Genomic DNA, 16564 nt, shown 5'->3' with positions numbered 1-16564 from the left:
CGAAAAGGCTGCGGTTGAAAGGTCGGTGCCTTTCTCTGTTGGGGAGTGACTTGAGGTAAAAAAGTGGATTTCCCGGCAGTAGCCGTGGCCACCAAGTCTGATAGACCAACTCCAAATAACTCCTCCCCTTTATACGGCAAAACCTCCATGTGACGTTTTGAATCCGCATCGCCTGTCCACTGTCGTGTCCATAAGGCTCTTCTGGCTGAAATGGACATAGCACTCACCCGAGATGCCAGTGTGCAAATATCCCTCTGTGCATCACGCATATAGATAAATGCATCCTTTATTTGTTCTAACGACAGTAAAACATTGTCCCTATCTAGGGTATCAATATTTTCAATCAGGGATTCTGACCAAACTACTCCAGCACTGCACATCCAGGCAGTTGCTATAGCTGGTCGTAGTATAACACCTGCATGTGTGTATATATTCTTTTGAATAACTTCCATCTTTCTATCTGATGGATCCTTAAGTGCGGCCGTCTCAGGAGAGGGTAACGCCACTTGTTTGGATAAGCGTGTGAGCGCCTTGTCCACCTTAGGGGGTGTTTCCCAGCGCGCCCTAACCTCTGGCGGGAAAGGGTATAATGCCAATAACTTTTTTGAAATTATCAACTTTTTATCAGGAGCAACCCACGCTTCATCACACACGTCATTTAATTCTTCTGATTCAGGAAAAACTGTTTGTAGTTTTTTCACACCATACATAATACCCTGTTTTACGGTATCTGTAGTATCAGCTAAATGTAACGTCTCCTTCATTGCCAAAATCATATAACGTGTGGCCCTACTGGAAAATACGTTTGAATTTCTACCGTCGTCACTGGAATCAGTGCCCGTGTCTGGGTCTGTGTCGACCGACTGAGGCAAAGGGCGTTTTACAGCCCCTGACGGTGTTTGAGGCGCCTGGACAGGCATTAATTGATTGTCCGGCCGCCTCATGTCCTCAACTGACTGTTTAAGGGAAGATAAACCATCACGTAATTCCACAAATAAAGGCATCCATTCTGGTGTCGACCCCCTGGGGGGTGACATCTGCATATTTGGCAATTGCTCCGCCTCCACACCAATATCGTCCTCATACATGTCGACACCACGTACCGACACACACCGCAAACTCACAGGGAATGCTCTAATGAAGACAGGACCCACTAGCCCTTTTGGGGAGACAGAGGGAGAGTCTGCCAGCACACACCACAAAGCGCTATATATACAAGGGATATCCTTATATTAAGTGCTCCCTTATAGCTGCTTTAATATATATATATATAGCCATTAATGTGCCCCCCCTCTCTGTTTTACCCTGTTTCTGTAGTGCAGTGCAGGGGAGAGACCTGGGAGCCGTTCTGACCAGCGGAGCTGTGACAGAAAATGGCGCCGTGTGCTGAGGAGATAGGCCCCGCCCCTTTTTCGGCGGGTTCTTCTCCCGCTATTTTTCCAGTCAGGCAGGGGTTAAATATCTCCATATAGCCCCTATGGGCTATATGTGAGGTATTTTTAGCCTTGTATAAGGTTTATATTTGCCTCTCAGAGCGCCCCCCCCCAGCGCTCTGCACCCTCAGTGACTGCCCAGTGAAGTGTGCTGAGAGGAAAATGGCGCACAGCTGCAGTGCTGTGCGCTACCTTATGAAGACTGAGGAGTCTTCAGCCGCCGGTTTCCGGACCTCTTCACGCTTCAGCATCTGCAAGGGGGTCGGCGGCGCGGCTCCGGGACCGGACTCCACGGCTGGGCCTGTGTTCGATCCCTCTGGAGCTAATGGTGTCCAGTAGCCAAGCAGCAAATCCACTCTGCATGCAGGTGAGTTTACTACTTTCCCCCTAAGTCCCACGTTGCAGTGATCCTGTTGCCAGCAGGACTCACTGTAAAGAAAAAAACCTAAACTAAACTTTCTCTAAGCAGCTCTTTAGGAGAGCCACCTAGATTGCACCCTTCTCGTTCGGGCACAAAATCTAACTGGAGTCTGGAGGAGGGTCATAGGGGGAGGAGCCAGTGCACACCACCTGACCTAGTAAAGCTTTACTTTTTTGTGCCCTGTCTCCTGCGGAGCCGCTATTCCCCATGGTCCTTTCAGGAACCCCAGCATCCACTTAGGACGATAGAGAAAATCAAATAGGATAAACTCCCCTCCTACAAATCCTACACCTGCCCATCTTAAAGTATAGCAATTTGTCACCAGGGCACATTTTCTATTAAGACGAGGCCTGCGCTTCAGAGGGGAGCGGGGAGATTGTGTATTACTGAGAGAAATTTTCTTCCCTCCACCAATACCTATTTAAACTAAGAGCGGTATCTGATCACCAGGAGCTCTCCTATTGGACTCTGATGCAGACACTTACCAGGGATTATGCTTCGGGTGCCTCAGGCACTCAAAGCATAATCCACGGTAAAGAGCTACCGCAGTCGTGATAACGCATAGGATCGGGGACTTGTCCCCGAACCAATATGTTTCAGGCGATCGTGGTTTCAATGTTGGGTGATAAAAACGGCCTCTAATTGGATACCGCAATAATGACCATCGGTCATTAATCACGATATCTCGCCGTTTTGATCAGCTGAAACTGCATCAGGGCCAATAGGATGCCGCCCTAAGTTTCAATGGTACAGGGATGAATGGGATTACTTAGAATATCAACTGATGGCACCCAATTCTGTCTTAAAGTGACAGTTGGTAGAAAGGTGCAGTATATAGATCCATAATATACTTTCCCCTGTGCTAGAAAAATTAGCCAAGTCTCTTGAATCCTAAATATACAATTTGCTTTCAGTCCGTTAATATGCTTAAAGACAGGAAGACTGATAAGCATGCATCAAAATACCAGTTATTGCAATATCAAACCGACTGACTTTACTTAAAGGGCTACATTTGGGAAGCTTACCCTGTGATCAACATCAACAGTGAAAAGAGGCTTGATGGCAGAAATATCTTCATTGTTCCTCTGGGCCTATAGATTAAAGTAATCATTAGTATATACTGGATACATTATTTACAAAGTTAACAGAACGTAGATCCCCTTTGCTGCTGACCTTTCTCAGTAGACTGTACGACTCTTCGTCAAAGAACTTGACTTCATAGGTCCCAGAGCGAGCATTCTTGTGTTCCAAGCTCCAGGAAACCTAATATGAGATCAGTAAACATGAACAAACAATATGAAAGCAACACGTGTTTGCTAGAGCTCGTAAGCTGAAAACCAATTTTAGGTATCGGCGCACCTCACAGTAAAATTATCAATATACAGTTTAACTAGGTTCTGCAGGAATATGTTTTTTTTTTGTTTTTTTTTGCTGCTGTCCATTCAACAGGCCTTCTGGTACCAAACTTCCAATATAAAATGACCAAAGGAGCATAGCCCAGAGTTATCAGCTCCCTAGGGCACATTTATTTTTTTTAACTGGGGGATGATGGGTATAGAGGGGGAGGAGCTACACATGACAAAGATTTTTTTAAATGCCAGCTCCCTCTAACCATGCCTCTATACCCCAGAGTACACATCCCCATATAGAACACTAATAATTAAAAAGAAAAAAAGAAGAAAAAAAAAAAGGATTTTAGTACCTACCAGTAAATCCTTTTCTCCTAGTCTGTAGAGGATGCTGGGAACTCCAAAAGGACCATGGGGTATAGACGGGATCCGCAGGAGCTTGGGCACACTGAAAAGACTAACTGGGTGTGAACTGGCTCCTCCCTCTATGCCCCTCCTCCAGACCTCAGTTATAGGAACTGTGCCCAGGAAAGACGGACATTTAGAGGAAAAGATTTTAGTTCAAACTAAGGGCTAGAACATACCAGCCCACAACCACAACATACCGTACAACCGGAGTAACAGTAAACCAGATAACAGTATGAATTTAACTGCAGCAACAAGCTGAAACAACAAATACACAACCTGTGTGTAAACCAATGCAACTAATAAGAACACACTGCAAGTAACAGTCCGCACTGGGATGGGTGCCCAGCATCCTCTACGGACTAGGAGAAAAGGATTTACCGGTAGGTACTAAAATCCTATTTTCTCTTACGTCCTAGAGGATGCTGGGGACTGCAAAAGGACCATGGGGTCTATACCAAAGCTCCAACACGGGCGGGAGAGTGCGGACGACTCTGCAGCACCAATTGAGCAAACATGAGGTCCTCCTAAGCCAGAATATCAAACTTGTAAAACTTAGCAAAGGTGTTTGAACCCGACCACGTAGCTGCTCGGCAAAGCTGAAGTGCCGAGACCCCTCGGACAGCCGCCCATGATGAGCTCACCTTCCTGGTAGAATGGGCCTTCACTGATTTCGGCAACGGTAGCCCAGCCGAAGAATGAGCTTGCTGAATCGTACCACAAATCCAGCGTGCAATAGTCTGCTTCGAAGCAGGATGACCAATCTTGTTGGAAGCATACAGGACAAACAGCACCTTTGTTTTCCTGGCCACCGCCGTTCTGGCGACGTAGATCTTCAAAGCTCTCAACATCAAGAGACTTTGGAACTGCCACAGCATCTGTAGCCACAGGTACCACAATAGGTTGGTTAATGTGAAATGAAGAAACCACCTTCGGCAGAAATTGTTGACGAGTCCTCAATTCCGCCCTATCCGAATGGAAGATCAAGTACGGACTCTTGTGTGACAAGGCCGTCAACTCAGACACCCGCCTGGCAGACGCCAGAGCCAACAGCATGACCACCTTCCAAGTGAGAAACTTTAACTCAACCTTACGCAAAGGTTCAAACCAGTGAGACATAAACTGTAAGACCACGTCAAGATCCCATGGAGCCACAAACGGAGGATGGATATGCATCACTCCCTTCACAAATGTCTGAACCTCAGGGAGAACAGCCAATTCCTTCTGAAAGAAGATAGATAAAGCCGAAATTTGCACCTTGATGGAACCAAGTTTCAGGCCGGCATCGACGCCTGCCTGCAAAAAATGGAGAAACCGACCCAAATGAAATTCTTCCGCAGGAGCAGCTTTAGTCTCACACCACGAAACATACTTTCTCCAAATACGGTGATAATGTTTCGTCGTAACTTCCTTCCTCGTCTTAAGGAGAGTGGGAATGACCTCCCCGGGAATACCTTTCCGAGCTAAGATTTGGCGCTCAACTTCCATGCCGTCAAACGCAGCCGCGGTAAGTCTGGAAACACGCATGGTCCCTGCAATAACAGGTCCTCTCTGAGAGGTAGTGGCCAAGGGTCTTCCACAAGTAATTCCTGAAGATCTGGATACCAGACCCTTCTTGGCCAATCTGGAACGACAAGAATTGCTTGCACTCTTGCTCGTCGAATGATTCCCAGCACCTTTGGAATGAGGGGAAGCGGAGGGAACACATACACCGACTGATAGACCCACGGAGTTACCAGGGTGTCCACTGCTCTGGTTGGGGGGTCCCTTGACCTGGAACAATACCTCGGAAGCTTCTTGTTGAGGCGAGACGCCATCCTGTCGATCAGCGGAGTTCCAACGCTTCGTCAGTTCTGCAAATACCTCTTGATGAAGAGCCCACTCTCCTGGAAGGAGATCGTGTCTGCTGAGGAAGTCTGCTTCCCAGTTGTCCACTCCCGGAAGGAAGACTGCTGACAGAGCGCTCACGTGCTGTTCCGCCCAGCGAAGGATTCTTTGGCCTCCGCCATAGCCGCCCTGCTCCTTGTTCCGCCTTGACGGTTTATATGCGCCACCGCAGTTATGTTGTCTGATTGTATCAGGACAGGCCAACCCTGAAGAAGGCTTCTTGCTTGTAGCAGGCCGTTGTAAATAGCTCTAAACTCGAGAACATTTATGTGGAGACAAGCTTCCTGGAGCGACCATTTCCCCTGGAAATTTCTTCCCTGGGTGACTGCGCCCCAGCCTCGGAGACTTGCATCTGTTGTCAACAGGACCCAATACAGGATACAGAATCGGCGCCCTCCTAGGAGGTGAGAACTTTGTAGCCACCACAGGAGAGAAATCCTGGCCCTGGGAGATAGACTTATCTTCCGGTGCATGTGCAGGTGAGACCTGGACCACTTGCTCAGCAGATTCCACTGAAACGCCCGGGCATGAAACCTGCCAAACGGAATGGCTTCGTACGCCGCAACCATTTTCCCCAGAACCCGAGTACATTGATGAACTGACGCTTTTTGGCCTCAGAAGCTCCCTGACCATCATCTGGAGTTCCAGAGCTTTGTCTTCCAGAAGAATCACCTTCCGCAAGCCCGTGTCCAGAACCATGCCCAGAAAGTGCAACCGAGTGGTCGGGATCAACTGAGACTTTGGCAAATGTAGCAGCCAACCGTGTTGTCGCAAAACGGACAGAGACAAATCCACATTTCTTAGCAACCGTTCCCTGGACCTCGCCTTTATCAGGAGATCATCCAAGTACGGGATAATGGTAACCCCCTGCTTGCGAAGGAGTACCATCATTTCTGCCATGACTTTGGTGAAAATCCTCGGGGCCGTGGAAAGCCCAAACGGCAACGTCTGAAATTGGTAATGAGAATCCTGTACCGCAAACCTTAGGAAAGCTTGATGCGGAGGATATATCGGGACGTGTAAGTAGGCATCCTTTATGTCGACTAACGCCATAAAGTCCCCCGCTTCTAGGCTGGCAATCACAGCTCGAAGAGATTCCATCTTGAACTTGAAAACCTTCAAGTATGGATTGAGGGACTTTAGATTCAGAATCTGTCTGACTGAACCGTCCGGTTTCGGTACCACAAAGAGGCTCGAGTAGAACCCCTCCCCCCGTTGGGACGGGGGAACGGGAACAATGACCCTCCGTTGACACAACTTTTGTATTGCTGCCTTCACCACCTCCCTGTCCAGAAGAGACACTGGTAAGGCTGAAATGAAGAACCGGTGAGGGGGCACCTCCTGAAACCCCAGCTTGTATCCCTGAGATACTATATCTAGGACCCAAGGATCCAGGCCTGATTGAACCCAGACCTGACTGAAGATCCGCAGACGGCCCCCCACCGGTCCGGACTCCCCCAGGGAAGCCCCAGCGTCATGCGGTGGACTTGGTAGAGGCAGGGGAGGACTTTTGGTCCTGGGCGCCTGATACTGCAGGCGACTTTCTTCCCCTTGCTTTACCCTTTGATGCGAGGAAGGACGAACCTTTTCCACGCTTGTATTTATTGGGACGAAAGGACTGCATCTGCTGATGTGGTGTCTTTTTCTGTTGTGTGGGAACATAAGGAAGAAAAGATGACTTACCCGCCGTCGCGGTAGACACCAGATCAGACAAGCCGTCACCAAACAAGACATTACCTTTGAAGGGAAGAGCTTCCATAGCTCTCTTGGAGTCGGCATCAGCATTATGTTAAGCGCCTTGAGTCCTATTGGAGAAATAAATAAAATAAATTTATGATAAAATTTATTATAAAATTAAAATTATTATTATTATTATTATTCCACTGATGAATCCACAGTGCTCTCCTGGCCGAGATCACCATGGCATTGGCTCTTGATCCCAAGAGACCAACATCCCTCACCGCATCCTTCATGTAATCTGCAGCGTCCTTGATATAACCAAGGAGTAAATTTACTAAGATGGGAGTTCTATTTAGATAGATAAATGAGAAGTAGAAGGGCAACATCCTATCACCTTCTAGAAGATAATACCTGGAATCTGATTGGCTGCTATTGGCAACATCCCATCTCAAATAGAACTCCCATCTTAGTAAATTTACCCCCAAGAGTTAAAAGAACATTATCTTTATCAAGCGTATCCATATCAGCCGCTAAATTCTCAGCCCATTTAGCAATAACACTACTCACCCATACCGACGCCACAGCAGGTCTGAGCAATGCACCCGTATTAGCGAAAATGGACTTCAGAGACGTCTCCAGCTTGCGATCCGCCGGATCCTTGAGAGCTGCCGTATCAGGGGACGGAAGCGCCACCTTCTTAGACAACCGGGATAGAGTCTTGTCGACATTCGGAGATGACTCCCATTTTTCCCTGTCATCAGAGGGGAAAGGATACGCCATGTAGATTCTCTTGGGAATCTGCCACCTCTTTTCCGGCGACTCCCAAGCCTTTTCGCAAAGAGTATTCATTTCATGAGAGGGGGGAAACTTCACCTCCGTTTTTTTCCTTTTGAACAAGCAAATCCTTGTTTCCTGCACCGCAGGTTCGTCAGAAATATGTAAAACATCCTTTATAGCCACAATCATGTACTGAATACTCTTAACTAACCGTGGATGTAAAGCAGCCTCAGTGAAATCGACATCGGAATCAGAATCCGTGTCGGTATCCGTATCTACCAACTGAGTAAAAGGCCGCTTTTGCGACCCTGATGGGGTCTGCACCTGAGACAAAGCATCCTCCATGGATTTCCTCCATACCAGAGTCTGAGATTCCGATTTATCCAACCTTTTAGACAAAGAGGCCACATTTGTATTAAGCGTACTTAACATAGTAAGTAAATCAGGTGTCGGCTGCACCGAAAGGGCCAACTCCAGACCCACATCTGCTCCCCCAGCAACCTCCTCCGGGGAATAACACTCAGCCTCAGACATGCCAACACGGAACGTCGACAGACACACACACACACCGCCTCAACTAGGGGACAGACCCACAAGGAAGCCCAGATAAACACAGAGGGAGTATGCCAGCTCACACCCCAGCGCCTATATATCCCAAAACAAAATATATGTGGACAGCGCTGCTATGGATTATGCACCAATAACTGTGTCCCGCCCCCCCCCCCCCCTCCCCTCGATCAGCTCCCTGTTCTTTTAAAGGAGCTTGGAGGTCCCTGGCCAGCGTTCTCTGCAGCGGCGTGGAGGAGAGAAAATGGCGCTGATGAGCTGTGCGGCTAAGCCCCGCCCCTTCCCAGAGCGCTTCAGCCAGCTAAATATGAAATTAAGAAAATGCCGGCGGGGGTCTGAAAAACGGTGCCGAGGCAGCGAACTGCCTTCTGCCAGCTCCCAGACCCAGTAACATGCTGCCCAGGGCGCTCCCCCCCCAGCAAACCTGCACCCTGTGAGTGCCGTTGGTGAAGGGTGTGGGAGCATGGAGCGCAGCGCTACCGCTGCGCTGTACCTCGTTACTGGAGTCTTCTGCCGTCACTGAAGTCTTCTGGATACTCACCAGACTTCTTTCTTCTGGCTTCTGTGAGGGGGGTGACGGCGTGGCTCCGGGAACAAGCAGCTAGGCGCACCAAGTGATCGAACCCTCTGGAGCTAATGGTGTCCAATAGCAGAGAAGCAGAGCCCTTAAACTAAGAAGAAGTAGGTCCTGCTTGTCTCCCCTCACTCCCACGCTGCAGGGAGCCTGTAGCCAACAGGTCTCCTTGAAAATAAAAAACCGAACAAAGTCTTTTCCAGAGAAACTCAGGAGAGCTCCCCTAGTGAGTGTCCAGTCAGTCCTGGGCACAACGTCTAACTGAGGTCTGGAGGAGAGGCATAGTCCAGTTAAAGTCTTTTCAGTGTACCCAAGCTCCTGCGGATCCCGTCTATACCCCATGGTCCTTTTGGAGTCCCCAGCATCCTCTATGACGTAAGAGAAAAAAGAAGAAGAAAAAAGATTAAATTAAAAAAAAAAAAAAATTATATTATTATATCTCCTATATAATAGCCCTATTCTGTGATCTTGTGATTCATTTGCTAACGCTGGGCGGAGTCACAACAGTGGGCGGAGTTAGTCAAATGAGTCACAGATCTGGCCAAATCTATAGGACACTAGGAGCAGCTGCAGAAGCAGATAGTATGGACATGGCACAGGCAGGGTGCATACCTCCCAGCTTTCACACACACACACTCTCACACGGCAAAAAGGGGGCGTGGCTTCGCGGGAGGGCCCCCGTTTTCGTCAGTGAGGGGGCATGCCCAGCGCTCTGTGAGCTGCTGGCATGCCCCCAGGGGCTGATTATGAGTCCGGGGGGCACAGGGTACTTGAGACAGGGGAGCCCTATCTCATTGCTGTGCCTGCTGTGGGTTGGGGGCGTGGCCTAATCGCGGGACGCGAGGCCACGCCCCATTATGCAAATTCCGGGATTTTTTTTTTTTTTTTTAATGGTATTTTGGCCCCTCAGCTAGAGGCAAATCCAGAGGAGGTGGTCGCTCCCCCCTACACACCCGCACAGGCAGAAGAAAGCAGGGAGACTGCTGCCTCCCTGCAACACCACAGACCTGCCAATACGCAGCAGCGTGTGCTGATTGTAGCACAATGCTGCCGCTGCTGCTGGCAGGACGGGGGAGCTTCTGAGCTGGGACAGAGCTACTCCAGCCAGGGGGCCCCCCAAAACTGTGGGGCCAACGGTACGTACCGCCTGCCCCCCCCCCCCCCTTAATCCGGCTCTGCTGCTGGAACCCCCCCTTAATCCGTACCCCCTGATGCCCCCTCTCCCTCTGTCTCCACTATTCACCGCTGCTCTGCTAAGCAGAACAGCGAGTACAGGAGCTTTCCAACTGCCCCCCCCTGCGACCCGCGGGTGGGACAGCGGGACAGACCCCAAAAAATGGGACTGTCCCGCGAAAATTGGGACATTTGGGAGGTATGGGGGTGTGTGAGGGGGTATGCCATACTTGACCCCCACATCAGCATACTCAGCAGGGTCTCTCTGGCAGGGAGGAGCGTCACATTCTGGCACACTCCACGCTTCTTAGCTGTAGTTTTGTGGGTCACCAGCCGCTGTGCACTTTCCGTACTGCCTCTGTTATCTCCAGCCCCTGCGACCCCACCGCTAGCTGCAGCGCTGCCACCCGCAGTGAGTTGCGCCCAGCTCCTTCACACACTTTAGCCGGCGGGTAGCGCTGCAGAAGTCCGCGCTGCTTGCAGGCTCTGACCCCCTCCTCCCTCCAGCATCAGCGTCTCCTGGGAGCTAACCAGTCACTCCCAGTCTCCCCTTACCATAGTGCCCAGCAGCCGTGAGGTCCGCGCCACGTGCATGCTATGACCCCCTCCAGCATCTCCTGGGGGCTAACCAGTCACTCCCAGTCTCACCTTACCACAGTGCCCGGCAGCTGCGCGAGGTCTGCGGTGTGTGACTGAGGAGGGGGGGAGTGATGCGGACGGGCAGAGGAAGCAGGAATACAGCCTAAGAGAGTCAGCCCTGCCAAGTCTCCACCAGCAGCAGATGCCAACAGGTTGGAGTGGAACAGCAGCAGCCAGCAGCAGTGACTCCGGTAAGACACATCTGTCTGTCACCACTGTTCTGTCCCTAATACCAATCTCTCCCGTGCCCTGTGTTCTGTCATGTCCCTGTAACCCCTGGCCTTGACCTGCCACCCTTATCCTGGCCCTTTCACCCTTATCCTGGCCCTGTCACCCTTATCCTGGCCCTGCTACCCCTATCCTGGCCCTGTCACCCCTGTGCTTGCCCTGTCAACCCTATACTGGCCCTGACACCCCTGTCCTGGTCCTGCCGCCCCTACACTGACCCTGTCACCCCTATCCTGTCCCTGTCATTTCTGTCCTGGCCCCGTCACCCCTGGCCCCGTCACCCCTGTTCTGACCCTGTCACCCCTGTCCTGGCCCAGTCAACCCTGTTCTGACTCTGTCACCCCTGTCCTGGCCCAGTCAACCCTGTTCTGACTCTGTCACCCCTGTCCTGGCCCTGTTACTGCATACCCTCCAACTACCTTTTTGGCAGGTACAGTACCCGCAGCACCTCCAGACCTCTCCCCAATGCACCACACCTCCGCACCTTCCCCTCCCCCACATGCTGTGCCTCCAGACCCCCTACATCACCCGCAGCTCCCACTCCTCCGCCCCTTCACCACCCCCAGCAATCTCCAGGCCCCCTCCACCATTCACCCCCCTTATATGTCTCCCCCACACCTGCCCCCCTCCACCCGCAGCATCTGCAGACACCCTCCTCCATCCGCGGTCCCCCCCTCACCCACCCCTCCCCCACCTGCCCCACCACCACCTGCAGCACCTCCGGACCTCCTTCCCCATCTGCCGCAACACCCGTATCTGCCCCTCCCCTACCCATGGCGCCTACGGACCCCTACCCCACCAGTGGCACTCCCGCCCCTTCCCATCCCACAGCACCTCCGGAACCCTTCACCCATCTGTAACATCCCCACACCTGCCCCTCCCCCACCTGCAGTGGCTCCGGACCCCTCCCCCATCTGCATCCCCCACTCCTCTGCCCCTCCCCCACCCGCAGCACCTCCCAACCCTTCCCCATCCGGGCCCCACCCCCACTTCCGCCCCCCCTCCATCCGCAGCATCTACAGACACCATCCGCAGTACCCCCCGCACCCGCTACATTCTGTACATTGTGGTCTGCAGGTGCTGTTCACGCCGTCGCAAGGGGCTGCGCCTCCTTCACCATCGCACGCCCTTTCATTGTGCAATATTTAACCACTAACAAAGGAATGCAGGTGATACTCCATATAACACAAATATTGAACCCCAATATATTTGTGTGTAGTGATCCGTCACTCTCTGGTGTAGGCAAATGACTGTCCGGTTCCCTTACTTGACCCTCTTGTGCAGGAAGGTAATTCTAGTGCATGGACGTACGGCACTCAGGACTCTTAATAAATTGAAACGTTGACAGTCAGAAGGGCCTGCTTTGCCTGGATTACCAGAGTCCTGAGTGCCGTACATACACACATTATATTATATTATATATATATATATATATATATATATATATATATATATATATATATATATACACACACACACACACACACACACACACATATACATATACATACACATATACATACATACATACACACATATACATACATACATACATATATATAAGTCTGGTTAGTCAAGCGGTTCATATTCAATTTCCTACCTGATATCTACCAATGTCCTGGCCCCTGGTGACAGGAAATTGTTTTCCATTCACATCTGCATAAAGAGCAACGTTCTGCAAAGAGGGAAAAAGCAGGAGCTTGGTCAATACAATGGAAGTAGATATTTTACAAGTTATTTGTATGCAAAAACAGTGAACGTTCTTTGACGGCAGCAATATACAGCATGAAATAAGGCCACAGTAACACACATTGTTTGTATAAGCTTTTCCATACTGTAGTAATGACTCTTCCAGTACTGGCTTTTCTGTAAAAATCATAGCCTCATCCTACACAGGGCACAAGTCCCCAGTGCCCAAGGAACCTCTCTGTGCAGTCTGCCTGCAGCCGCCGGATTCCAGGGATCTGTGGTGCGGCCATGCACTTGTAATCAGAAAGACCAATAGCAATCCACTATCTGTGATAACACAGAGCCATTTCACACTCAAAAATCCGGACAAAAGTCTGAGTTTTTTTGCTAGCAGTGCCACACACACACACACACACAGCTTTGAGCCGTGTTTAATGCTGTCCACATGTGCAGCAGCACGGCACAAACAGCCCATTCACACACACACACACACACACACACACTGCCTTCAGGGGCGGCACAGCCACAGCCCGGCAGTTGTCCTATTCAGTGGCTAGATCCGGCTGCTACACGACGACCAGGCCATGTCCGTGCTGTGTTGAAGGACTCATCCGGCTTAAGTATTCACTACAATCCTGGCACAGCAAACAGCCGTCCGGGAGTTTGCCATGCCGGTCAAGACCAGCTAGCGTGAAAGGGGCCCAATAGCGGACTAATCCTTTTGCTCACACCCACATCTGCAACCATTTCAAATTAGTGAGCAGAAGTAACCGCCATGTCCATCTAGGAGTGTAGCTTTAAGTAACTATAAATCAATAATTTTCATTGGAAAATAATAAGAATTTACTCACCGGTAATTCTATTTCTCGTAGTCCGTAGTGGATGCTGGGGACTCCGTAAGGACCATGGGGAATAGCGGCTCCGCAGGAGACTGGGCACAACTAAGAAAGATTTAGGACTACCTGGTGTGCACTGGCTCCTCCCTCTATGCCCCTCCTCCAGACCTCAGTTAGGAAACTGTGCCCGGAAGAGCTGACACAATAAGGAAAGGATTTGGAATCCCGGGTAAGACTCATACCAGCCACACCGTACAACTCGTGATACTATACCCAGTGAACAGTATGAATAACAACTGAGCGTCTCAAACAGATGGCTCCAAACAATAACCCTAAAGTTAGGCAATAACTATATACAAGTATTGCAGACAATCCGCACTTGGGATGGGCGCCCAGCATCCACTACGGACTACGAGAAATAGAATTACCGGTGAGTAAATTCTTATTTTCTCTAACGTCCTAGTGGATGCTGGGGACTCCGTAAGGACCATGGGGATTATACCAAAGCTCCCAAACGGGCGGGAGAGTGCGGATGACTCTGCAGCACCGAATGAGCAAACTCAAGGTCCCCCTCAGCCAGGGTATCAAACTTGTAGAATTTAGCAAATGTGTTTGAACCCGACCAAGTAGCAGCTCGGCAAAGTTGTAAAGCCGAGACCCCTCGGGCAGCCGCCCAAGAAGAGCCCACTTTCCTCGTGGAATGGGCTTTTACAGATTTAGGATGCGGCAGTCCAGCCGCAGAATGTGCAAGTTGAATCGTACTACAGATCCAGCGAGCAATAGACTGCTTTGAAGCAGGAGCACCCAGCTTGTTGGGCGCATACAGGATAAATAGCGAGTCAGTTTTCCCGACTCCAGCCGTCCTGGAAACATAGATTTTCAGGGCCCTGACTACGTCCAGCAACTTGGAATCCTCCAAGTCCCGAGTAGCCGCAGGCACCACAATAGGTTGGTTCAAATGAAACGCCGATACCACCTAAGGAAGAAATTGGGGACGAGTCCTCAATTCCGCCCTATCCATATGGAAAATCAGATAAGGGCTTTTACATGACAAAGCCGCCAATTCTGACACACGCCTGGCCGAAGCCAAGGCCAACAGCATGACCACTTTCCACGTGAGATATTTTAGTTCCACGGTTTTAAGTGGCTCAAACCAATGTGACTTAAGGAAATCCAACACCACGTTGAGATCCCAAGGTGCCACTGGAGGCACAAAAGGGGGCTGAATATGCAGCACTCCTTTAACAAACGTCTGAGCTTCAGGCAGTGAAGCCAGTACTTTTTGGAAGAAAATCGACAGAGCCGAAATCTGGACCTTAATGGAACCTAATTTTAGGCCCATAGTCACCCGACTGTAGGAAGTGCAGAAATTGACCCAGCTGAAATTCCTCCGTTGGGGCCCTTCTGGCCTCACACCACGCAACATATTTACGCCATATGCGGTGATAATGGTTTGCGGTCACCTCCTTCCTAGCTTTAATCAGCGTAGGGATGACTTCCTCCGGAATGCCCTTTTCCTTCAGGATCCGGCGTTCAACCGCCATGCCGTCAAACGCAGTCGCGGTAAGTCTTGGAACAGACAGGGTCCCTGCTGCAGCAGGTCCCGTCTGAGCGGCAGAGGCCATGGTTCCTCTGATATCATTTCTTGAAGTTCTGGGTACCAAGCTCTTCTTGGCCAATCCGGAACAATGATTATAGTTCTTACTCTTCTCCTTCTTATTATCCTCAGTACCTTGGGTATGAGAGGAAGAGGAGGGAACACATAAACCGACTGGTACACCCACGGTGTCACTAAAGCGTCCACAGCTATCGCCTGAGGGTCCCTTGACCTGGCGCAATATCTTTTTAGCTTTTTGTTGAGGCGGGACGCCATCATGTCCACCTGTGGCCTTTCCCACCGGTGTACAACCATTTGGAAGACTTCTGGATGAAGTCCCCACTCTCCCGGGTGGAGGTAGTATCTGCTGAGAAAATCTGCTTCCCAGTTGTCCACTCCGGGAATGAACACTGCTGACAGTGCTAACACATGATTTTTCGCCCATCGGAGAATCCTTGTGGCTTCTGCCATCGCCATCCTGCTTCTTGTGCCGCCCTGTCGGTTTACATGGGCGACCGCCGTGATGTTGTCTGACTGGATCAGCACCGGCTGGTGTTGAAGAAGGGGTCTTGCCCGACTTAGGGCATTGTAAATGGCCCTTAGTGTGTAGGGAAGTCTCCTGACTCGACCATTGTCCCTGGAAGTTTCTTCCCTGTGTGACTGCCCCCCAACCTCGAAGGCTGGCATCCGTGGTCACCAGGATTCAGTCCTGTATGCCGAATCTGCGGCCCTCAAGAAGATGAGCACTCTGCAGCCACCACAGCAGCGACACCCTGGCCCTTGGAGACAGGGTTATCAGCCGATGCATCTGAAGATGCGATCCGGACCACTTGTCCAACAGATCCCACTGAAAGATCCTTGCATGGAACCTTCCGAATGGAATTGCTTCGTAAGAAGCCACCATCTTTCCCAGGACTCGCGTGCAGTGGTGCACCGACACCTGTTTTGGTTTTAGGAGGTCTCTGACTAGAGGATGACAACTCCTTGGCCTTCTCCTCCGGGAGAAACACTTTTTTCTGTTCTGTGTCCAGAACCATCCCCAGGAACAGTAGACGCGTTGTAGGAACCAGCTGCGACTTTGGAATATTCAGGATCCAGCCGTGCTGTTGTAGCACTTCCGAGCTAGTGCTACTCCGATCAACAACTGTTCCCTGGACCTCGCCTTTATAAGGAGATCGTCCAAGTACGGGATAATTAAAACTCTCTTTTTCCGAAGGAGTATCATCATTTCGGCCATTACCTTGGTAAATACCCTCGGTGCCGTGGACAGACCAAACAGCAACGTCTGGAATTGGTAATGACAGTCCTG

The 16564-nt window shown here is 50.5% G+C and overlaps 1 protein-coding gene across 1 annotated transcript in view; it reads right to left on the bottom strand.

Moving 5' to 3' along the window:
- Positions 1 to 16564, bottom strand: part of SSR4 (signal sequence receptor subunit 4) — a 37296-nt gene that overhangs the window by 5242 nt on the left and 15490 nt on the right. The window contains exons 3-5 of the mRNA XM_063936731.1: positions 12734 to 12808; positions 3028 to 3117; positions 2880 to 2945 (exon numbers count right to left, since the gene is read on the bottom strand). Coding sequence (XP_063792801.1) covers positions 2880 to 2945; positions 3028 to 3117; positions 12734 to 12808 — 231 coding nt within the window. The remainder of the gene's footprint in view (positions 1 to 2879; positions 2946 to 3027; positions 3118 to 12733; positions 12809 to 16564) is intronic.

This window comes from Pseudophryne corroboree, chromosome 8 (genome assembly GCF_028390025.1).
Source record: "Pseudophryne corroboree isolate aPseCor3 chromosome 8, aPseCor3.hap2, whole genome shotgun sequence".
Lineage (NCBI taxonomy): Eukaryota > Metazoa > Chordata > Amphibia > Anura > Myobatrachidae > Pseudophryne > Pseudophryne corroboree.
Note: the sequence above shows the minus strand (reverse complement) of the source record. Positions and strands in the feature narration are given on the sequence as shown.